General features: G+C 35.7%; 2 protein-coding genes across 4 annotated transcripts; both read right to left on the minus strand.

Moving 5' to 3' along the window:
• Positions 1 to 7,557: 7,557 nt before the first annotated feature.
• On the minus strand, positions 7,558 to 15,720 carry LOC141677124 (chloride channel protein CLC-e). 3 transcript variants are annotated; one of them, XM_074482885.1, is made up of 7 exons: positions 15,288 to 15,718; positions 14,029 to 14,419; positions 13,215 to 13,415; positions 11,656 to 12,122; positions 10,310 to 10,867; positions 9,126 to 9,334; positions 7,558 to 7,983 (listed from the first exon to the last, which is right to left on the minus strand). In XM_074482885.1, exons 1-7 carry the CDS (start codon positions 15,627 to 15,629, stop codon positions 7,923 to 7,925), a joined length of 2,229 nt encoding a protein of 742 aa, XP_074338986.1. In that variant the 5' UTR covers positions 15,630 to 15,718; the 3' UTR covers positions 7,558 to 7,922. The 3 variants fall into 3 exon arrangements, 2 of the variants coding, with proteins under 2 accessions (XP_074338986.1, XP_074338987.1); XR_012557338.1 differs by lacking the exon at positions 7,558 to 7,983 and adding an exon at positions 9,856 to 10,196 and having other exon boundaries at positions 9,169 to 9,334; positions 15,288 to 15,720; XM_074482886.1 differs by lacking the exons at positions 7,558 to 7,983; positions 9,126 to 9,334 and having other exon boundaries at positions 10,413 to 10,551; positions 10,638 to 10,867; positions 15,288 to 15,720.
• A 1,450-nt stretch (positions 15,721 to 17,170) lies between these two features.
• On the minus strand, positions 17,171 to 22,754 carry LOC141678263 (uncharacterized). The gene is made up of 7 exons (XM_074484541.1): positions 22,317 to 22,754; positions 21,969 to 22,141; positions 20,900 to 21,111; positions 19,885 to 20,139; positions 19,709 to 19,795; positions 18,955 to 19,127; positions 17,171 to 17,585 (listed from the first exon to the last, which is right to left on the minus strand). Exons 1-7 carry the CDS (start codon positions 22,685 to 22,687, stop codon positions 17,474 to 17,476), a joined length of 1,383 nt encoding a protein of 460 aa, XP_074340642.1. The 5' UTR covers positions 22,688 to 22,754; the 3' UTR covers positions 17,171 to 17,473.
• Positions 22,755 to 24,148: the final 1,394 nt, after the last annotated feature.

A 24,148-nucleotide genomic window follows, 5' to 3' on the forward strand; every position in this document is an offset into this window, starting at 1 on the left:
TATAACGCTTAGCTCTGATACCATTTCTGTGACACCCCCAAATCCGGGGTCGGGGATCCGGGTTGTCACGAGTTCCATTTCCCTTAATAATACTTAATCTTAATAATCAACCAACTACTACGTACTATGACCCCACAACAATACACACACACACACCACAAGTTATAGTCTCAGAGATGAATACCAAAAATAACACAAGTCGTTTTATTCCACAATTATAAGCCATTACACCTCAAAAGGATTTCTAAATAAATTTACATTTCTTTGTCATTATTACAATTCATAAATATACATAAATCTGGTACATCAGAAGTTGAAAGCCTAGCCTATTGGTAGATCCTACCTCGGCTATAACGGCATCAACGCCTACAGGAAACTGCGGAACGTTTCATAACCGCTTGCGAATCGGGAGCTTGGTCCCGTTCATCTTTTCTATCTGTTGTTGTGTGATGAAAGAAGAAAGCAAGGGTGAGCAACAAGCCCACCAAAATAATATGTATAATGATTAACAATATATGAGCATTCTCATAGTACTCATGAAAGTCTTGGTCAAGAGGAAATGAACCAAGCTGATATCTTAACGCGACCAAGTCGCAAAATATTCAATATATATACATATATACTTTTCACAATCTTTGAAATCCTCTGACATGTATAATATACACAGAGTTCCAGTTTATAACTGTATAAAAATATCGTTGCAAGGTGATCTAATATATCTGACCTTGTCTCAACGTTTTCCTGAAACCTTTGTCATTCATAAGACAATCATTAACTAGATATAAGTTTAAACGATAAAGTTACAAGATACTCCAATATACTTATATCTTTTCCGAATACTACTTGAACTACCACCGTTCAATGTATAAATAGTTCATCTCATAGATTAAGCTACAAGACAAAACTTGTATAGAATCAATCTTTAAAATATCATCAAAATAAAATGAAGTTACGAGATACTTCATTTGATGCAAACATCATTTTGAAAACTGTTCCTGCCAACACTCCACAATCGCCCAACCGTAGCCTTCCTATCGAAGTGCTCTGGGTAGTGTTGCAGAAATATCCAATTGGATGATGAACTCATTACGGGAGTTTGGTCATGCCAGGAAGACCACTTACGATGATCAGTCGTAGTAGTACAACCCCACCATTTTCTACATGTAGAGGAGAACCTGTCGGATTTACTTGTCAACCGAACACTGGACTCCTAAGGAATGTACCGTCTTAGCGGAACTTCCAGGCCATTTGGGCCAATATAATAAGGCTGGGTCGGTGCCACTCGACCACTTACGCCACTCCTAGTTCAGATGAAATCCATGACTCTGAAACGTAAAGCTCGTCCCCACTTTCCCCAAGTAGAAACTTGTTGATACGGCTCCACCAAGAAGTCGTATCTAGTTGGAAAGGGAAACTCACCGATATTTCCCAGGAGATGCCTGTTAATCGATTAACTTGTTCCAAGAATTTTACTTCCCGAGTATTGGGTAAGTAATCAAAACTCTTTTATCAAAATAGCAACCTGGTTGCGAATATAAAACATACCACAGAGCCAGATCCCTCAGGTTTTGAGCGAATATTTAAATCCCTTTTCAAAGGAAGATCTTAAATATATAAAAAAATGAGTTTTGGGGTTCGCTCTAACTTTTAAAATTATTTTGAAGGCTCGCAAACATTTTTAAGAATGTTTGGAGTAGTGCTGATTTAATGGAATAAATCAGTCCCAATTTATTAGAAAATATCTGAATATTATTATTTAAATAATATTCTCATAAAGAATAATCTTTATAAAAATAATTGAAGTAGAAGTTTTAAAACTTATATTTGCAATGAATATTAAATAACCAAAGATATACTTATACAAAGTACTATCTTTATTTGAATAATCAAAAGTAAGTTTGATTATCGACACATTATTCTTTAATAAAATTAAGAATAATAATTAGTAAATAATCGGAGTCATAAGTCCTCGAATGAATATTCAAATAATAATATTCATTAATAAATTAAGCGGAGTCATAAGTCCTCGAATGAATAATCAAAATAATATTCATTAATAAAATAAACGGGGTCATAAGCCCTCGAATGAATATTCAAAATAATATTCATTAATAAAATAAACGGGGTCATAAGCTTTCGAATGATGATTCAAAATAATATTCATTAATAAAATAAAGTTATCGAATAAACCTTATTCGATTCATAGTTTTGAAAACTATATCTATATATATATATACATAAATATATATAATATACTCGGGAGTATCGACTCCCGGTTTTAGAAAAATATTCACCTTTGGGTCCCCTATACTAAGGGTATATGCAAATACCGCTTATCTCTAGCATAGGTATTATCAACTGAATCAATAGATATATGCAGCAAGGATACGAAACAGGCATGCATATATACCATATCACATGCTACAATATATCGCAAGAATTTGCTAATTAACCACCATGCATCTATATAAGATAATGCATATACATATGTATACATTACAACAACAGTATAACGGGTAGAAAACTTGCCTGAGTGCTCCCGGATAGACTTAAGCTTAGAGTGGGTCCGATAACCTATGAACAACAACATAAGTCGGAATTAAACCCCGGTCGCTTAAGAAACTAGACTTTAACCATTTAGAGTCCTAACGTTCACTTTCGAGCTTAACGATTCACTTAAGTCGCTCGAGTACCCTCGGCTCCACCATTTTTAATAAATTAACCATTAAGAGTTCACGGGTCAGAGCCTAGCAGTGAGTTCACGGGTCCTAATGTTAAGAACAAAAACAGCCTAAAGTAAATCGGACATTACGACGGCTATGTTTACGCGATTACCCAAATTTAAACCACTCCAAATCATCTCACAATCAACTCACAATCAACATCCCAACCAAACTCCATCCATACTTCATCATAACAGCCCCAACAACTCCACATTATCAATTTATACTATTCTTAAACATGAATTTAAACTACACTTAAGTTCATTAATCAACAATCCAAGAATTACCACTCAAAAAACTTCACAACACCAACTATCCTCTACATTCACAACAAACAAGCCTCTCATGAACTATAACAACAAAACTAAACCTAATACTCAAGTAAATTTAGGGTTTGGAGGGGTTATACCTTCCTTGGAGAGTGGAGAATCAAGTAATTAGCTTGGAATTACCCTTAAAAGTCCTTATCCAAGCTTAATCTAAACAAAAACTCAAGAACAAAAATTTTAGTTCTTGAAAAACACTATTCACCATCTTCTTCCATGATTTTTAGGAAGAGATTGTGAAGGAATTTGGAGCTTAGATTCATAGGATAACTATATCTAAGTACAAGGAACCTTGGATAATTACCTCACGATTTAACAAGGCTTGGATCTTGTATTTTGGAATTTTCCTCTTTGAAAAAGAAGAAAAGCCTAGAGCTCTTCTTGAAAATGGAGGTGTTTTGTGTTTTTTGATGAAAATGAAATGTTTTGGCTTGGTTGGTTGCTTTTGATTTGATTAATTACCTTTTTACCCATGAAAAATTGTGTGGTTATTAATCAACCACACCTCCTTCCCTTATGTCATGCTTATGTCACCTTTCCTATGTCATCTTGTTACACTTGTCTTCCTCTTGTTGTGTGATGACATCATCATCCACTAACCTCCTTGATTAACTCTTAATTACTTGGCTAATGACCGCTGATCTGTTATACGGTTCGCTTAACTTTCGTTTTCGTTTATCGTTTGAGGGATCATACTCGGAATCTTATTACTTGGGTTTCCTTAACCTTTCTCAATACATTATATTCCTTTTATGATCCTCTCTTATAATCCTTGAATTTAAATCCTTTTTTTTATCCTGTTACCTTATACTCAATTCTTTCGGTATCTGGTGGATTTTCGGGAAAAAAATCAAAGGGTTCATATTTGAATTCTGACGATCTTTACATACACTTATATACCACATAGAGTACTAATAATATCCCAGAAGATCAATAAAAGAACCCCTACATAGTGTGGCATGAAAAGTTTTCTTATTCAGTATAATCAGCAAAACACTATTCATAAGGGTTTCAAAAATTCCAAAAATTGGGTTATTACATCATATCCCTTCAGAAGGATAATCTCCCCATTCCAGTACTTCAAAGAAGACTAGTGCATTATTGGCTTGGCTCTACCCGGGCCATAACCACACTCCGAGGTCCGAAACCTGATCTCATAGAAAGGTTTCTGACTTGACTTAGAGAGATAGAAAATCTGGTGGAAGAGCTTCAAAGTAGGCAGGAATCCGGATTTGTTGCAGCAAGCGATGAACCAGGTCATCGACTTTATCCCATTCCAAGTGATTTGCATCGGGGATATCCGGTACACATGCTTGCAAATGTGTTTGATGAACATGTGGCACCGGGGACTCCACCCGGATCTAAGATGTTCCATCCAGACCAGAACAAAACCGTCTTCCGGCCGATGATAGATCCTTTCATGGGGTTCCGGCCATCTCCACTCAATATCAGGCGTCAACTGGAAAGCAGCCCGAACTGCCTCATTCATCTCACCCGGATCTGCCTCAGAGAACGAGTCCTTCAACTGATAGTGATCCCGGCTTATAGGGAACTCAGCAAACATCCTCTCGAGAGCTTCCTGGTTATATACCCCGGGATGACCGTTGGGCTGCCTGTCATACCTAACCCGGCTATAATAGACCTCATTTTCGATCTCGGTCGGCTTTTCAACAAAATGGTACTTCACATCTATCCAATACCCCTCGGGCGTGAAGGGAACTAAGCCTCTCGGCATCTTCTTATACCGGGACTTTGAGATTATCTCGGTGGAAGGAGAGGCTTTCTTAACCATCTCGACCCGAATCTGTTCTTTACCGGACGAATACGGATCACTCTCTTCTTCAGAAAAGTTGGGGGAGCAGTTATAGACTTTCCTAGCCCGCTCCTTGGTCCGGACCATATACCTATTAAAATGAAGGTCAGTTAGCATGGGCCCTATAGATTTTATTTGTTTTGCTAAGCGGTCCGGATCAGGTACGTTATGTTAGCTTTACCATAACCTAATGATTCGAACCCCCAATGCAAGTCCAACCCGGAAAAACATCAACGATTCGGATCATGTTAACTATAAGCCAAAAATCATTGACCCGGATCCCGGTGGCAAGCACCCCGATCCGGATCCAAAGCAACCAAAAACAGCTTAAAAATCCCTTCGTATAATTCTACCCAAACACTTCCCTCAGATCCGGATCCTATACCCCTACCCGGGTCCAGATCCAAAACCCTAACCCACAAACCGTTACTTTGAAAATCAAAAAGCAAAACATGAAGTTTTTGGCTATACATACATACATTTTAACTAAGAACAACAAGAACAGGCCCAAAAACCCAGAAAAATCGAACCCAAAAACACGATTTCTTTTGCAAAAATGTAGCCAAAAAACAAGCAAAAATACACAGATCTACACATAAACAGTCATACCAACCACCAAAAAGACTAAAACATTAATTTGCACCATGGATTCGAAGATAGAGACACAAAATTGAAGCATGCAAAATTGGCAAAAGTGGGGAAAACTCGAAGATAAAGCACAAGGAATCGAAGAAGGAAAGAATAAACTTACAAATTGCAAGCAAATATGGAGAGACGACGGCGCAGCGACGGAAATCCCTAACCACCGATGTAGCGCTTCGAGAGACCTTGAGAAAAAAAAAGGAAGAAAGAAAAACTGTTGGAGTTCTTTGATGTGAATAATAAAAAAAAAGAAATGGACAAGGAGCCGGCTTTTATAGAAGGCAAAAAGGAGAACCACCCCTGCCACGTGGCTGGGTCTTACTGGGTATAGCAGCAGTTACAAAAAAAACATATATATAAATATATATAAATATTTGTGTGTTTACATAAATACAAATAATGACACATTAAACCCCATCATCATTAGGATGCGACTTTCAAGGGAATAACTGCAAAAATTCAAATTCATGGGGGGAAATGAGCAGAAACCGTTACAAATTCCCAAATTTTTCAGAAAACAAAGCACTAAACCCTGATCATAATGAACCCGGGTCAGTGATCTTCAGGGAGCGGAAGTTTTCCTGCAGCAGTAAAATACCACTATCTTAATCTGGATGGGTAACTACTACACCAGATCCGGATTGGGGGCAACCAGGAGCAGAAATTTTTCTGAACCATCTACTCTACCTTAATCTGGATTGGCATCTACTACACCAGATCCGGATTGGGGGGCAACCAGGAGCAGAAATTTTTCTGAAGCAACTATTCTACCTTAATCCGGATTGGTATCCACTACACCAGATCCGGATTGGGGGGCAACCAGGAGCAGAAATTTTTCTAAAGCATCTACTCTACCTTAATCTGGATTGGCATCTACTACACCAGATCCGGATTGGGGGGCAACCAGGAGCAGAAATTTTCTCCTAAGGCAACTATGTAATTCTACTCTACTCCCTCGTACGGAAAATCTGCATAAGGGAGTGGGGGGCAAATGATAGGGTATAAGAGATCCGGCTAGGACTCAACCTGGACCTGAAGGATACCAGGCTCGATCGATGGACCGAGACCCCCCTCTCCCAGAACAACCAAATGGAGAGGCCAGGCCCGGGTCCATCCCATGACCCGGATCCGGATCCAACCCGGAACCCGAACCACTTGCCTACCCGGATCCGGATCAGGGCTGAGACCACCATGAGGGGGGTCCCGGCAAACACATGCACATCCCGCAACCCGCCAAGGAAGGGTACGTGGGCACGTGACTGTGACAGCTATCAACAACCAACACACCAGACAAGCACGGCGCGTGTCAGAAGGCCGTTAGGACACCCTGGAGGTGGTCCTCCCCTGGACACATGTAAGCGATCCACCCAAGCCAGGCGTCCTCTGCTCCCAAGATCCAACGGCCCTGATTTAGAGGTAACAACCCCTAAACCCTACCTTTAGGCTATATATACCCCCAAGGCTGAAGGGTTTAGGGGTTAGAAAAATATTCACACTTTTGCACACTCACCCTCTCACATCCATACACACATACAGCAACATTTCTATTACATATATACATCTTCATCTTCTCCAAAAACCCTGTTCTTATTCTTACACCGGAGGCGCCGTGGGAGCCAAACCCCCCTTCCGGTGTTGTTTTGCAGGCGCCCAACCAGCAGCTACACCTCGTTTATACCCAGAAGGTCCAGGAACGACGTCGGACGGAGCCGCCCGGTCACCGGAGTTATCAGGTATAATATTCAGAGACAACTTATCTACAAGGATGCATCTTCCGAAAAACATAGATAACGAAGAAATTACTTATTATTCTTAACCCCTGCACAGGAGCATATGATTGGCATTTATCGTTTAAAGAATTCGTTTGTGATTATATTTAAAAACAATATCGAGTATTACTCGTCAACAAAGAGTTGGTGTATCGCTAGAGCTCTCGATGGGGGAGGTCAAGGATTCACCCTGTGCATGAGTTTACTTGGAAATTAAAAAAAAACATTGATTATTCCTTACAAAATAAGAAAACATCGTGTCTAATCTCTAAATATGTTGAAGCTTAGTCAAGTATGTATGGCAAGTATTCTGATGTAAGACACCGTAACCACGCTAGTTTACAAAAGATGATCACGTTACTAGATCATGAACCTTGCTTAGACCTTTTGTCAATATGGGCCTTCACATGATTTTTCATTGAATCCATATGTTGATTACCCATCACCCTGCATTTTACTCATTACCGGACCTTTGTGTCAAGTTCCCCATCATATTAAACAATGCACGGATGCAATCAATATAACTAGACCGAGTATAAAGATAAACCTCAGTATTGATCAGAAGTACCAGAATAGGGCAACATTACAATGCCAAGTCCTGTTGTCAGTTAGCCTGGTGCTTGTTTGCAACGAAGCGTAGTATCCAAAATTATTTGTTGGGTTGTTCTGGCGGGGAGAGGCAGCATAAGGATTCTCTTGCTGCAAAAGCTCTGTGCCAACAACTAAAATTATGTATAAAGGTCTTTCAAAAATAATTACGTATAAAGGTGAGATGGGCATTTTCTAATGGCAAGTTGAATAATTTTCAGGAAATGAAATGTGAAAGTTAAGGCCTGTGAATATCGTAGTGTTCTTAATGCAGCAGATGTAAATTATTTAAAATCACTTAGATTTGCACTCCACCTAGAGCAGCCGAAACTTTCTAGCAAACAAACAATGAGTTGAATGCATAGTGTTCTTGTTTTGTACAACACTGTACTTTTAAGTATCATATTCTCAATATTTTAATGTCAGCACTCCATAATTGTATGCTATGAGTGTACTTCCGTAAAATCATTTTGACACCGTTTGTACATATTAAAAACTTGTAGGAAGAAAAACTGTTTTGGGGTATGTCTGGCGTTCGCTCTCATTCTATTTTTACAATAGCTGTTAGACGTAATAGGAGGAGGATAGCTTGTTTGATTCTTACATTTTCATGTATCTTCTTGTCTCTGTTGCTGTTGTTTACTTCTTTCTTCAGTTGACACACCTTTGGTTTCTCAATGTTGGCATGCCGTGTTGACAGTTCATTTTTTTTTTTAAATTTGATCTTCCCCATAAAACAAAGAAGAAGAAAGTAATGAGAGATCCCTGGCATTAGCCTAGTGGATACTTATTTTCTCCTAATGACAAGAGCTCAAGGGCTAGAAGAACATCAGTAGAGCAAGTGTGTAGGCACTTTAAATTTCTGTTACTGAACCATTAAAAAAGCGTACTAGTTCCCTTTTTAGCAAGGACCAAGGAGAGCTTAGTAATCTCGTAGCCATTTTAAGTGATTTCTATGTTGTTCAGCAATCAGCACTAGGCTAAGCCCTATCTCATTGTGGTAAGTTGAGCGTCTGGCACTTTTTTTCCATTCACTTTTAAATGTTAGTGTCTTGTTTACTGAACTTTTCATATAAACTACTCTGGGGTTCATTTATGGTTATTCTATTATTTTAAAGATGCTACATTTTCCATTCTGTGAAGATGGGGTTACATATAACTGATGCTCAGCATCAGGGCATTGAACTTGTTAGAAGCAATACGAAATGAATTTCATGACAAGTTAGGATAACATCACACTGTAAATTAAACTTGGAAGGCTAACCTGCAAGCAAGATTGATGCATTCTCTATCTACAAGCCCGACAGGGAGCCCTCTGTACCTTTCCATGTCCTCCAAAAGAACTAGTAACCGACTTATACCGTACTTATTCATGATACAGTGAGCTGAAAAGAGACTCATACTAGGTGTTATTGTCCAAGATACCTCACATATTTTATCACTGGAGCTACATAAATCAGAAACAAGAAGCTCCTGTTGAACAGACAATAAATAAGTTCATTAGTTAGATGAATACATGACACTTCTTAAGACTTAAATCTCATGACGAACACTTATGTGTGTGTGTGTGTAGGTATTGAGTGCTAATGGAGATGTTTATTTACAGTAAGGATTTGTGTGCAAAAGCCAATAACATATAAGTGTCAAATTCCTGGTTTAAGTGCAGGAAAAAGATAACTAGCCGCTTGAACCATAAAAGAGAAATGGCTAGTGACTCGTAGATATTATATGAAAACAAAGTGAACCAAAAGGAGACTCCTGCTACACATTGTGCATGTAAAGTTATGTAATTTGTTGAAAAATAAAGGTAAATATGTCTTGGAGGGAGTTATAGACCATTAAATCCGGAGTGCAATACATGTCGCCTCATATTAATTTTATTTATTAATAAAAAAAGAAGGAATACAAAAGGCAAAGATGACAAATGAGACCAACCACAATAACATTTTAAACTAGAGAATTAGAAAGAACGTATAATTCAAACATTGCACTACCTTGAACTTATGAATCTTTAAGTGAAAGTCCATTTTATTGAAATTTTAAACAGGACAGAAATCAATTTCCCATGCCCATAAGACCCCAGGCATCACAATCTCTAATTCCCAGTCTGGTTGGGAATATATGAAATTGGTGAGGAATGGAATGAAACTGTTGCATTCCTTCCTCCATTCCTTTCCTAACAATTGGAGCTACAGCCCTATCCCACCAATCTGAGAATGAATACCCCATTTTTCTTCATACGCATTGTCTTCCCAAATCTTGTCATGAAAATAATGCATTCTTTCATTTCTTCAGTCCTCCCTCTTGTGCCTTAATTTTGTTCACTCCTATTTGGCTACCTCATTCCATTTTTTTCAACAAAATGGAGCATAAAGGATAAAAAATAGCATATTTATAAAACAGATGATGAAAATATTGACTAATTGATTTTCTGTTGGTAACAGCTACCTTGGGCCATTTTCTCTCTCTTTTTGACAGTTTGCTGAACTCTTGAATGTCTTCTAGTGTCAGTAGACCAACGAATTGACTTTTTCCATTCATGATAACTGCACAAGACTGCTTTGCAGCAAGCATATTTGTCACTGCCTCAGCTAGAAAAGTGCTCATCAGGACAGTCACATATTGTGTTCTCATGGCTTCTGAAACAAGAATTCTTTTTGCCAAGTCAGTCATATCTTTATCAGTGTCATCTACACAGAGTGAATAATCATGTTTATGAAGGCTAGACGTAGAAGACCCCTCTGTAGCTAGCAAAGGTGTAAGGGGAAGAACATACGATTGGCAGGAAGATGTACTGGGTTGTGTTGCAGGTTTGTTTTCCTCTTTAACTTTAGTAGCAGACAGAACGTCTTTTCTGATCGTGTAACCTGACGTGATCCATGACGATACTCCCACAGCACCAAGAAGTGGCAGAACAATACGATAGTCCTGTGTCAATTCAAATAAGAGCAGAACTGCAGTAAGTGGTACCTGACACACCCCAGCAAGAGTAGCAGCCATACCAACCTGTGCAAAAAGATCTCGTTAAACCATATCATAACTAGGATTACATAGGAACTTTATTCTTAGACAGTAAAGAATACATAATTGGCCTCATGGTGACATCAAATTATATAGAAATTACTAATCATCTGGTGACCTAGGGGCATTTTGAAGCTTATTCGCAAGAAATAATTTAATGATAAAATTATTTCGAGATTAAAAAAACTCAAACAATCAAACCGAGGTAGAATATGTTAACTTCTGAGTTTCGAAACTAATCATCAGTCTCACTTTGTCTCAAGGTTCATTTGCGGCTTTTATTTACAAACTCTATATTTATGCCCTCAAAGCATAATATTGTAAGGCTTAGGTGTAATTCTCACATGTACTTTGCAATTTATAACTCCTTTAGTAAGTTTGTATTTCTTACATTGTGGAGTATATTTTATGTAATTGGTGATGTACATATTTGGACTTGGTACATATTTTTTGTCTTTTATCAAGAAACTCGGTCACTATTTATGTGATGGTGGTGGCTAGATTAGTTTATGAAGAGAGAACATGAAATGTATTGTATACAGCTTACAAATTTAACAAATAAGTTGCTGAGTTCGGGAAAGGGTACAAGACAGTCTAATCTACAAAATGCAGCTAGGAGATAGTAGCAGAGAATTGCATGATTCCAAAACGAGTACTAAATATTATTTGACGACAAGGACCAGGGAAGATAACTTTAAAAATCTAAGATGTGATGAGGAATGCTATCTTTGAAATCAAAGTATTTCCTATTTGAAGTACTGCCAGGTTCATACCAGGCCATATGCTTGTGGTGATGCTACCTCCAACAAGGAAAGATTAAATATTGGATTGGAATGAAAAATTGCAAAACTAACAAATTTTCCATATGCCATTCCGGTAGCTGCTCCAATAAACAGAGATGGAGCATAATATCCTCCTACTAACCCAGACGCTCTGCACAATGAAGTCGCTATGATTTTTACAGCTACTAACTGAAGCAACAGATCAGCAGAGAGAGCTTTTACAAATGGCCGAGATTCTAACAGTAAATCAACGTTATCAAATCCCCAGTAGAGAATTTCTGGATACTGCAATGCTATGAGCCCAGTAGCCAAGCCCCCGAATACAGGAAAAACATCTTTTCTGATCCCAAAGTTTATATGAACATTGTCGAAACTTGTTACCATGAAAAATGTGCACTTCGACAAAATTAGTGAGACCAGACCACATAGGATACCCAGCAAAAGATACAACGGAAGTTCTGATAATGAATAATATATGAATGAGAAAACTTATCTGAAGGGGAAGAAGTGTTTTGCTTCCTTCTTTACCGAAAAGATTATCCAACAAAAAAATTGTACTCAAGAGAAAAATTTAAAAATTATATAGGAGCAACAGCACAAAAGAAATTAATAACTAAAGAGCTACCAATGATATGTAATATAAATTTTAAAATAGATGTATATAGAAACACAATTAAAGCAGCCTAATGTGATAACTAAATTATGCCGAAGTGTAATTTATAGAGTTTGTTTTTCTGGTTAACAGTTGCCATAGGGGCTAGATGTAACTTGGTTAATACGTGTAAGATCATCATTTATCACAAGGGATAAGAAGAAGAGACAACAAACCAATCTCTAAAGAAACAACTGACCAAAGTAATTGAGATTGTGGGAATTACATATCTATACAACAAAAGCAACAGAATTTTGAGAACAAAATTCTACAGAAATTCTAAACCAGGTTCTCAACAGATATCTAGCATCCTTTTGATATATAAATATATATAAAATATATATATATCATCTCCATCGGCTTTTTGAAAGATTTAGTTGGCAGTTCATCTAGAGGGAATCACCACCTTCGACATATATTTGTAATATTAGCCACTACAACAGATCACAGATTTTAAAAAAAAAAAGTTGCAGGGTTCTTTAGCGTCTCTTATTTATCAAATTGGGCCCCATTAACAATCCTAGCTACTCCAACAAGCATTTGATCCCTGATATTTGAATATTGCTGTATGTATGGTTTATGGGGGTCTGTCAAGCGCTATTTCTCGTTCATCGTTTTCTTAAATTTCAACATAGTAGCAGAAATAAATTCAAAGAACAGGAAACAATTAAGACCACAATTACTGAAGTACAAATGGGGGTGAATACAAAGAACCTCATGTTAAATTTAATGACCCTAGTCTTGAAAATTTCTAGTAACTATAATAAGGTTGCACTTCATTTTGAGGTCCATGAGCATAGTAACTACATTCATCTAAGTCTAATAATGCCTTTTTTCCTCCATGGATGCAAGCATGCATGGGTGGTGCAAAAAAGATAAGGGCAATTAGTAATATTACCACTTGGGGAACGGAAATCATAGCTTGGAACTGTAAAGGCAGGTTCAGAACCAAGACCAACTTCTGACACAACAGATGCTATAACAGCACTAAGAATGACCATCGAAGTTGTGTTCGTTAGAGATAAGGATGTCTGGGCTGGCGATGGCCACAACACCGACTCAATTGCGAAAAAGCAACCAGCAACAGCAGCATTGAACCCTGATTACAGTGAAAGTGTGAAAAAACACTTGTTTAAAAATGTTGATGGTAGCATCTATAAAACATATAATTAGGAAGATTAGTAGAATTTGGATTATCAAATATAATTTGGAACAAGATACACAAGCCCAGTTCTTCTATCTAAACAAGGTAAATCCGAGCAGCACATCGAAAATGTAAAGCAGGAATAAGAGGTAACTATGATTTTACCAATTGAGTTGATGATGGTAGAAACTATAAAAGATATAATTAGGATGATTAGTAGAACATCTAGATTCTCAAACATAATTTGGAACAAAATAAACAAGCTAGATCTCCCATTTAAAAAAGTAAAAAAGCCAAGAAGCAGCTCAGAAATGTAAAGACGAAAAAAGAGGCAATTTTGATTTGTTTACATCACCAGTTTAGTGTAACTGCTTTCAGATCATGGCAGCTTTCTGTTTCTTCCAATAAAAGACCATACGTGGGAAATTTTATATTTTTACCAACAAGTAAATATATAACTATAAAACTAGGACAACACATGATGGCCACTAGTACGCGCAATACGCATGTAAGTTCTACATTCTTCTATATCTCTTTCAGTAATAAATTAATAATGAGGCAGACCAACCAGAGGCAATTCCGGCAGCTGAACCTGCAGCTGTAAGAGATAGCTTGGTTTGAGACCCTTTGTCAAACAATATTCCTATTCCTTTTGCGATGGATGAACCTATCTCAACACCTGGACCTTCAGGGCCCAATGAATTACCCGTTCCAAGGGTCACACAGGCAGCCACTGTCCTTAAAATTGGTTCCAGCACATCTTTTATCCTAGATATCAACATTCCTTTTACAGGAATTTTCAGAGCACCTCGGATATAGTTCAACATGCCAACAACCAATCCTCCACAAGCTGGTACTAAAACTATCTTCTTCCATACTACTCCAGTAGGCTCTTCCCTTAGCCATGAGGCACCTCGATATGGAATTCCATCCCAGCAAAGATCACGTATTTCATGCACCTAAATTAATAGAATTTAGATATCCACAACCATTGTCAGGATTACCTCATTGGATAATAAGGTCAATCACAAAAGTGCCGATATATTTCACTCTTGCAAAATTTTCAGAGTAGGAATGCATATTTTATATCTAGAATTAGGAATTAAGGTTTAGAATTTAAGATTGGTCGTGAGCTGAAGTGATCAAGACAAGTATAATGTGGGCGCTCATTACTAGCAATGACAGTAGTAGTGTTTCTATTGTGAATCACAAGAAATCTCTCATGCTAATGTGAGGAAGTTTATGCTCAACAAAAAGTTAATAATTAATCAGTCAATGGCGAATCAAGGACATTCTGTATTATCATGCAATGGTATCTATTGAATTTCTTTGTTTGAGAAAACATGTGTACAAAAAGACTTTTTAACATGAATGAAAACAACACACAAATAATGAAATGAACATTGTTTATGGTACATGAAGAAATTTATGTAAAACATACTAATAAACGTCATATATAACAGTTGATTTAACGTTGTTTAATATTTATTTTTTTACAAATGAAGACAGAATATAAGTTTCCCTGAAAAAAGAAGATGAAAATATAAATTTTGATTGAAGATGGAAATAATATTAACTTAAAAATAAATTGTGAAGTAGCATAGTTACCTAGTGGTCTATTACTAATGAAAGTCAAGCCCTTGGGGATGAAGAATATAATATTTTGCCAATAGCTACCATCTGATAAATAATGCAAATGATGATTTCTTTGCTTTAGGCAGTTGCTAGAAATGTAGAGAATTGTAATTAGTTGTAGGGCTATTTGGACATTCACAGCAATAAGTGTATTTGAGTAAATAAATAAATTGTAAGAAGATGGTTGCTTACAAGATTATTGAAAATGACAACAGTGATCCCAGTGACAAGGCCTACAAAGCAAGCAGAAAGTATAGTGGCCGTGTTGGTGTTGGTGTTGGTGTTGGTGTTGCCTTGATCATCATCATCATCATCGTATTCGTATTCATCATCATCATTCGTGGAGGATTGAGGAATAGCAGTGCGCCGGAAAGTGTTGTTCAACGGACCAAACACTACAAGTCTGCTTGCCTCATTTTTATTAGTAATATTATACTTCAAGTTGAGTTTTGTACGGTGGTTGTGGTGGTGGTGGTGTTTTTCAAACTGAGGTTTGAGGGGACTCAATTTGTGGAGTAGACAGCTTAGCCCCATTTTCAACACTCAGGATTTTTGCATTCTTCTACCATATTACCTACCTTATTACTTACCTTCTCTTTTTCCAGCCATACATATCATACATACATGCGGTTCTCATACTTCCTATAACTTATACCTAGAGCTGGACGAGACCTGCTCGTTCATCAAAATTCATATAATTCGGCTCGTAAATAAATGAATAGTTATTCGGCTCAAACCGTCTAGTCTAACGAACCGAACACGAATAGCATGTTAGGAAACCGGAACCGGCTCGGCCCGGACTATATAATTCGTAACCGAACTAAAAAACTGGAAGTAGGTGAACCGCGAATAATTTGTTCGTCCCGCGAATTATTCGTTCGTCTGAATACACGGGCACGCGAATTATTCGTTCATTCGGCATGGGTCCTCTTTTCCTTCTGTAACATACTAATTCATTTTGAAAATATTAACTTTATTTTTCAAAACTAACAAATTTGTTTTGCAAAAACTAACTTTTTAAAAATACGAGTAAAAATAAAATTTGTTTATTTTCCGTTAAATCGGCACGGCACGGCACGACACGTTTAGTTTAACGGGCCGTTCACGAGCTACGTAATTCATGAACCGGACCGCCGAAAATTCGGCCCGGCACGCTCGGCCCGACCATTTGGCCGGCTCTACTTATACCTACAAATATTGGCACTTTATTATTTAGGTCCCTGCACTCTAAATACGTTTCTAAACAACTTGGTCTTGCACATTCTGATCCTGCTACGTCACCTTTTTTACAATTTTTCGCAAATTTATAATGTAAAAAAAAAATTCGACGCAATAATAAAAATCTATTAATTTATTCTGAAAATAAACTGATTAGATCATCATTTACAATAAGAAAGTAATATTCTTTAAAAAAAACTCAAAAAAAAAATTTATGCAACATAAAATATATTAAAATATTACATATATAACGTCTAAAAGTGTCAACAAATGTATAAATAAGACACGAGGATATAAATAGTAAAATATTATGTAAATTTAATTATTATATATTATATGTATTTTAAAATTTCTCAATTTAACCGATTAATTCTCAGCAACTCAATTGATTCGACTTTTGAAATCAGATTAATGCTTATAAATTTTTCTTTGCGAAGGTATATATTTATTTATTAAACTTGAACTATATTCATTTAGACGCAGATGATTGTTATTTACTCATTATCAATTTATCTTTTTCTTCAAAAATTATATTTCTTTATACGAAATTAAAGGGTTAAGGTATTGATATTCAGAGTAAGGGACTGCTCAAAGAGCCAATTAACCTAACTTTTGCCTTTTTGATTAAATTTTTTTACTTCACACATCGATAACACATGCCACAACATTTACATATTTGCCTTGCACTCTTCCTAAAACAATGAACATCAACTACAAGGTTGTTCGTTACCAACACAATCACAAAACCATTAGTTATTATTGTATCTCTGGATGAACTAAATAACAAGTTAAAGATGTAGTGTTAGCGATAATATACGTAATTACCGAGTCTGGAATCTTGTTGGAGTATCTAAACATTAGTTCAAGGACCTTTTGATTTCCAAAATTCAACAAAATACATATTTCGAACAGGACACAACTAGCTTAGGATCTGATGCATAACCTAAGCCATGAAATAACTTCAATAATCAGTACTATCATCTGATTAGCAAAACAAGCACAAAACCTAATGGTTTCCCAATTATAACTTAATTAACTGATTAGAACCTTGCTGTTGCCAATCAGAATGCAACGGCAATCACAGGGATCAACAGGGTAACTGCATCTGAAGCCTTATGTTCAACTTCCAAGGTGCAACAGGTACTACGGTCTAAACGAGGTCACCGCATAAAGGGGGCTAGCCATCTTAACTCTGATCCATTTCCATATGACAGATAGTACAATTTCTTCCAGCCATCTTCCGAAAAAGCTTCACGGCGTATTAGCCTTTGCCTGAAGAAAATAAAAAGCTCAGACTAATGTCAACATATCAGGTTTCATATTTCAATCACCATTTTTACGGATATTTTGAATACAAACCATAATCAGTACTACGATTTTATCAGCAGAAAGTATATTTTCACCATTACTGTAAATCTAATAAAAAAACTCTCTAAAACAAGCAAAAGAAAGGGAACTAATATCAGCAAATGGATAAATCATTATGTTAGTCCCTAAAATATCAATTATTTTTCTTTCGGTGACTCCTGAAATAACAATTGTATGCAGTAAATCTTCTCAAACAACCATATTACACACAGTCACACACATTACATATAGTAACAACATAAACTCCCATGCAATAGGGGGGGGGTGACTAGAAATGAGAATACATAACTGCACAGAAAGGTCACTTCATTCCAACTCTAGTTATTTTTTCTAGACTTTCATCAGATCTATAAACAATCTTTCTTACTAAAGATATGCAGGGAATACCCCACTTTAATCTACGTCCATTAAAAATGATAAGTAGAAAACAAAATCAAGGACCTTGTGACAATACATATAACAATTTTTGGATCTAATGCTTTGTAAACCCTTTCAACTTAAAAGTATGTCAAGCTTAAAAACCACGTATATAAGATTATTTTTATAATTATATAATACAGAACAGTTAAGGAAAAATAAGAATAAATTTAGGAGGTATTTAAAAGAGTTATGTAATAAAATGTTAAGGTATCATTTATATGGTTGTCATGGTTCTATTCATTTCTCTAGTATGCTAGAGTTTATAGCATAACTAGATTCTCGAAAATGAAGAGAAAAAATTATTTAAACTAAAAACATGGTTGAATTAACAATAGACGATTCAATACCCAATGAATGAAGGAATTTGAAGTGTGAAGTGGGCATTGATCCCAATTGAATAATAGAAATAATCAATAAAATCAAAGTGTTAGTCCTAAATATGTGGTTTTGATCGACTCACGAGGAATGCAACCCTAAAAAGAACTTAATGGACTAATGCTCTTATTACTTGAAACTAAATACACTTGAGGTTCTACTCCGACAAATGATCAGAATTTGAACTAACATCCTAATTTATTATTAATAATTATAACTAGAACTTTATTATTCAGTACTTCACATGTAACTTATAATATGTTATGTTTTGATCTCATAAAACCTAACAACAAAAAGATTCTAGTGAAAACAGAACGGATGTCGGACATTTGGTAGAAAAATTATGTTTTTGCATAGTTGTGTGTAAAGAATAGAAATATTATGTTATTTTCGTAGCCATGAATAAAGAATAAGAAACATTAAAGAATGTTGATTAATGTTGATTAAGCTAAATATTACATCCCCTACATATGCACACCTGAGGTAGTAGTGGCAAACTGTGCCAGCTTCTTCAAGGCTATACCGGGGATAACTAACGCGAGCACCAGTAGGAACATCAGGCAACTCCTGGCGCAGTTTCCCTACAGCAGTTGAATGGGAGAAAGCGCCAATCATCATGTCATCGGTCATCATAGACCTAAATGCATTAACCTGCAATTGACATTAATTTCACCGTAAGACGAGAAAACATACAATAACAATAATAATCCATCTAGATACAACAAAACATAAGATTTCAGAGTCTAATAATCAGATCAATCACTACACATGATCATGTGAGCTAATTCAGAGACTGTAGCTGGCATCTGGTGAATTAACCAAGAGTTCATTGAAACAGGAAATTATTGATGCAAAATTTCACAAACACTTGGCCTTGGAGTAAATTCAAACAAGTAATTTTAATGTATGTTACCTGTCTACGAATGGCAGAAACATTATTAATTATTATAAAGTATAGTCTCAGTAAAAGGAATATCTCAGTGGACTCCTTATGGTGTCGATATTTATTCATTCGAAGCTTAGTAAAAGTTTAGAAAATCTCATTATGATATCTCAACTAATTTCTGGTTAAAACGGCACAAACAACACAGTTTAGATAGATAACACATGAAAAATGTCTTCAGTGTAGCAAATGGCGGTCCAATTATGCTACCAAAAGAGAATACACAAAAAGTGTATAAAGTTTCATGCAATTATGTAGACTACACAATTAATGTGAAGTCTCAACTAACCGTGGCAAGTTCATTAGCATGAATTGGCCGAGTGGAACGAACAGTTACTGGCTCCTCGTATTCACTGAATGTAAACCAATTATTGTACTGTAGCAGAGCACCAAGGAAAGATATAAGGACACCGTTAAATCAAATAATAAGTCCTAAAAAATCGTTACAGCTGCAAAAGCTCTCACCTGGTCAATTGCAATAAGAACAGGAATGTCCTTTACCAGTGACAGCTCTTTTCTCAGGTGGACTAAAACTCCTACAGAAGCATGTGTGTAATTTAGTCCTGCTTGAACCAGGTCATATAGTGTTGATCCTTCAGGCATTGCCATTGAATCGACATCTTTCATCTGTCCAACACCGATGCCCTCTCCCAATGGAATAGGATCACATACTTGACACGGCAATTGAAGTAGGCGTGATTCGTTATACTTCATAAAATCCTGTAAGGACAAGCCATAGATAAAGTAAGAGCCTGTTAATCGCACACCCAAAATATAAATATGAAACAAGATGCATTAACAAGCGAATCATCCATCCTTCACGGTAAAAAGGTACAAGTTAGGAACAAAATAAAACGTGATAAGAAGCCTGGCATTTAGCAACGAAAAGAAGTTTACATGTAATTGTCCAAAAAAAGGAAGAACAAAGAGTAAGTGATGTTTTGGTTGAAGTAAAAGCTTTCAACAAATTGCATAGGGGACTTCAATACAGTGCAGAAACAAGAAATTCATTCCTATGATAATCCATGAATCAAAGAAGCAGAGCAATGACAAATATTTCATAGACAATATAAACAACTAGATGAACGTAGGGGCCCTACTGTAACATGTTACGACAAAAAGGGGATAGCCTAGATCATGTAATACAAAACAAATACATCCATGCATCAATTAAATTTATCAGACAAGAAATAAGTTGTGGGAAAAGAACCAGAAGTCAAAACAATTATACCAATACTACATAAGATATGAACTATTCAACTGTACGATGTCGTAAAACCAAAACCTTCTAGGAAATTCCAATGGAAGAGTGAATTATCATGTCTCGTCGTTGTTTATCAAAATTAGAAGTAAATGACCAAATAAGTTAAATTGATAAAAAGGAGGTTTATTCACGGCATGTAAACAAGACATGCAAATGCTATGCTATAAGATAATGAGAGGCATGTGCCACACAATAACAATAAGAGTTTGCTTTTGCCTGCAAAATGCTTGCTGCCTGGACAGGTGTATCCCATAGACCAGTTTGCTGGTTCCTATAGAAAAATCCTCCATGGGTCCATTGTCGACCTTTTGGGACATAAAAGACTAGCCAACCTTCACTACGAGCCCAGTGAACAAGCATCGCCAGTGCTATACTTTTGCCACAGCTTACAGGCCCATCCAGTACAATTTGCTTTTGAGGTTTGGCACCTGAAAATTTGGAACACCATAATTATAACTATCTCTAGAGTCTAAATGTATTCTGATCAAAACATACACGCAAACCAACCTGACAAACTTAGAATTCCATAAGCATGCCTGATCATGAATTAAAATTATCTCTAAAGGCTAGACATATGCTGATCATTACATGCACGCAAACCAACCTGACAAACTTAGAATCCCATTAGCATACCTGATCAAGTGCTGATAAACCACTGCATAGATCTAGCAGTTGTAGTAATAATGCTTGATATGGAGGTGCAAGTTATTGTGTCAGTTATTTTAGAATATAATGAGTTCTTTAAAGAATATACAGCTTGTATAAAAGAATATTTCTCCTACATTGACTCCATATAAAGGACGTCAATTGATCTTCTTTCCTAATTCCTTGTATCTAAACCTAATTACTCGTCTTCTATCATGATCCTCCGTCACTTGTTCTATGTAATTAATCATCTACAGTATAAATATATCTCACTTTCTCTACTTGTCATCTACAGGCTTGTCATCTACAGGTAGTATATTGTCCTGATTGATTTACTCTGTAAAAACAACTGTAATTATACATCTTAATACATGACCCTATACTCACTCTATTACAATAAGCATACAAATGTTACTTACACTTATCAAATTAATCGACAACAAAATATATCGAACTAATACAGTTCTCTTAGTTACAAAATGTAAACTATATTTAAGGTGATGAATAAGTAATACGAAATGTAAGAGGTCTAATATAAGCATATGTAGAAATCTGCATTGAAAAATATATAAATAAATTAGGTTACAGTCTAGACTCGAGTGTCCTCCTTAATAAGTAAGAGAAAAATCCAAAATTGCACCTTTCGCGGTACCGGCAAATTGGAAAGAAGGAGGATCAACAATACGCCTAAAATTATCACGAAGATCCAAGAAACTCTGACGGACAAGCAAGGCATCTCTCTTAGAATCCTCAAACTCCTTCAACATTCCAGCGGGCAAACCCTCGGGTAAAACCGCATTGAGTTGTTCCATACTGTAAAAGAAAAGAGCAAATCACAGAATATGTAAGAAACACATAGAGGGAGGGGGAGAGAGAGGGACAGAGAGGGAGGGGGAGGGGGAGAGAGAGGCAGGAGAGAGAGGGACAGAGAGAGAGGGAGATGGGAGAGATAGAGGGGAGATAGGGAGGAAGAGAGAGAGAGAGAGACCTGAGATTGATGTAAGAACAGGCATGTCTACTATTGAGATGAGAAATGGAGGTAACAGAATTGAAAAGTGGTCGGCCATTAATTCCGACATCAAGAGACTTGTCCTTTTCATCCAAAGCAAGCTGTTGGAGCCTTGAAGAATCATCAACTGCAATATTATCTAGAGAGGAAGAAGACGTATCATCTGCAGCCAATGCGAAATCATCGTTTTTGTTTTTGGATTTGGGGTCGATTTTTTTGGATTTTGTGGCATTCTTGGAAAGGGGGGAAGATGATGATTTGGGTTTTTTACTGGAGAATGTTCTGGAAAATAAAGGGTTGATTGTTCTTGTTATAGCATTCAATCTTCGTACTAGTAGTGACTCCAGCATTCTTCCCTTTTTAGGGTTTTAGAGACTTTCAGTCCAGATCAACAAGAAGCAGAAATGAAAAATACACTTTTTGTTTCTCTCTCTCTTCTTTTGGCTTTTGGCTGATGGCCAAAAATACCTTTTTTTAGAAGTTGTAATAAGAATATCACTTTTTGGAGTTTATGGCCAAAAATATCCTTCTAATACGTATTTTAAAAATGGGTAAATCTATTACGCATCTGAAAAATGGGTATTACATAAAAAAAATTAAAAAAAAATAAAAAAAAGAAGAACATGTGATACGCATGTCACAAATGCGAATGCGTATCTTATTTTTATTTTTATTTTTATTTTTTTTTCAATTTTTTTTAATACGAATTACCCATTTTAAAAATGCGTATTAGTATACCCAACTGAAAAATACATATTAGACGGGTATTTTTGGCCAAAATTTTAAAAAGATGTATTTTTGTCACAAACTCTAAAAAAAGTGGTATTTTTGTCATTTTTTCTTTACTTTATAATAATTCGGCTAACTTCGATTTTAGCCTCTCCTTTTTGTTTTATTACAAAAATAAATTATAATTTTTAAAACTGAATTTGGGAATAATTCTGGTCAAATACTGTATAATTCTAGTCTAACTTTTTTGTACTGTATACCTTGTTTTTTATTTTTTCATTAAAATATTACAGTTAATTATCAAATTTATCACTTTAATCGTTTCATGAGATATTATTTTATTTTTTTATATACAATATGTGTAGTGTTCATCACTAGATATTATTTTATTTTTTAATGGTGTTCGCCATTATATGTGGAGAATATTATTATTTACTTATATCTCCTGTAATTCAAGGGTCATTTTTTAATAGTTTAAATTAATTTTAAAATATTGTTATATCTATAAAAAAGAATGTTGTATATTTAAAAAATAAAAAAGATAACATATTTCGACAAAAGGAGTAATTGATTAGTTATTATTAATTATGACATTATTTTTATTATATATTTCATTTATGATCTGAATATATAGTGCAAAATATTTCTGAATGTGTATTAATTGTGGGTAAATGTAATATAATTTATATTTTTACTTATTTATATTATTACATAGAAAACGAAACATTTGAAAAAAAATTAATAGTTTATGGTCATTTATTATTATTAATATTAATAATAATAACTAACCAATTATTTTTAAAATAAAACATATTATAATTATTAATAATCAATCAATTGCATTTTTTAACCCAAATGTTTTATTAGTTCAAATTAATAATAATTAATTAATTACTTTTTTAACTAAAACACATTACATTTTCTATTTTTTCTAACCAAACTTCATTTTTTTCAAAAATATAGCCCGCAATTTTGGGATGGGATATGTCATTCAAGCGCATTCGCCACCACCAACCTCCGCTAATAATAATGTTAATAAGCTTAAAACACTTGCTTTTGAGAGGTGAGGAAATTCGGCGATT

This window comes from Apium graveolens, chromosome 8, assembly GCF_009905375.1.
Source record: "Apium graveolens cultivar Ventura chromosome 8, ASM990537v1, whole genome shotgun sequence".
NCBI classification, from domain to species: Eukaryota; Viridiplantae; Streptophyta; class Magnoliopsida; order Apiales; family Apiaceae; genus Apium; species Apium graveolens.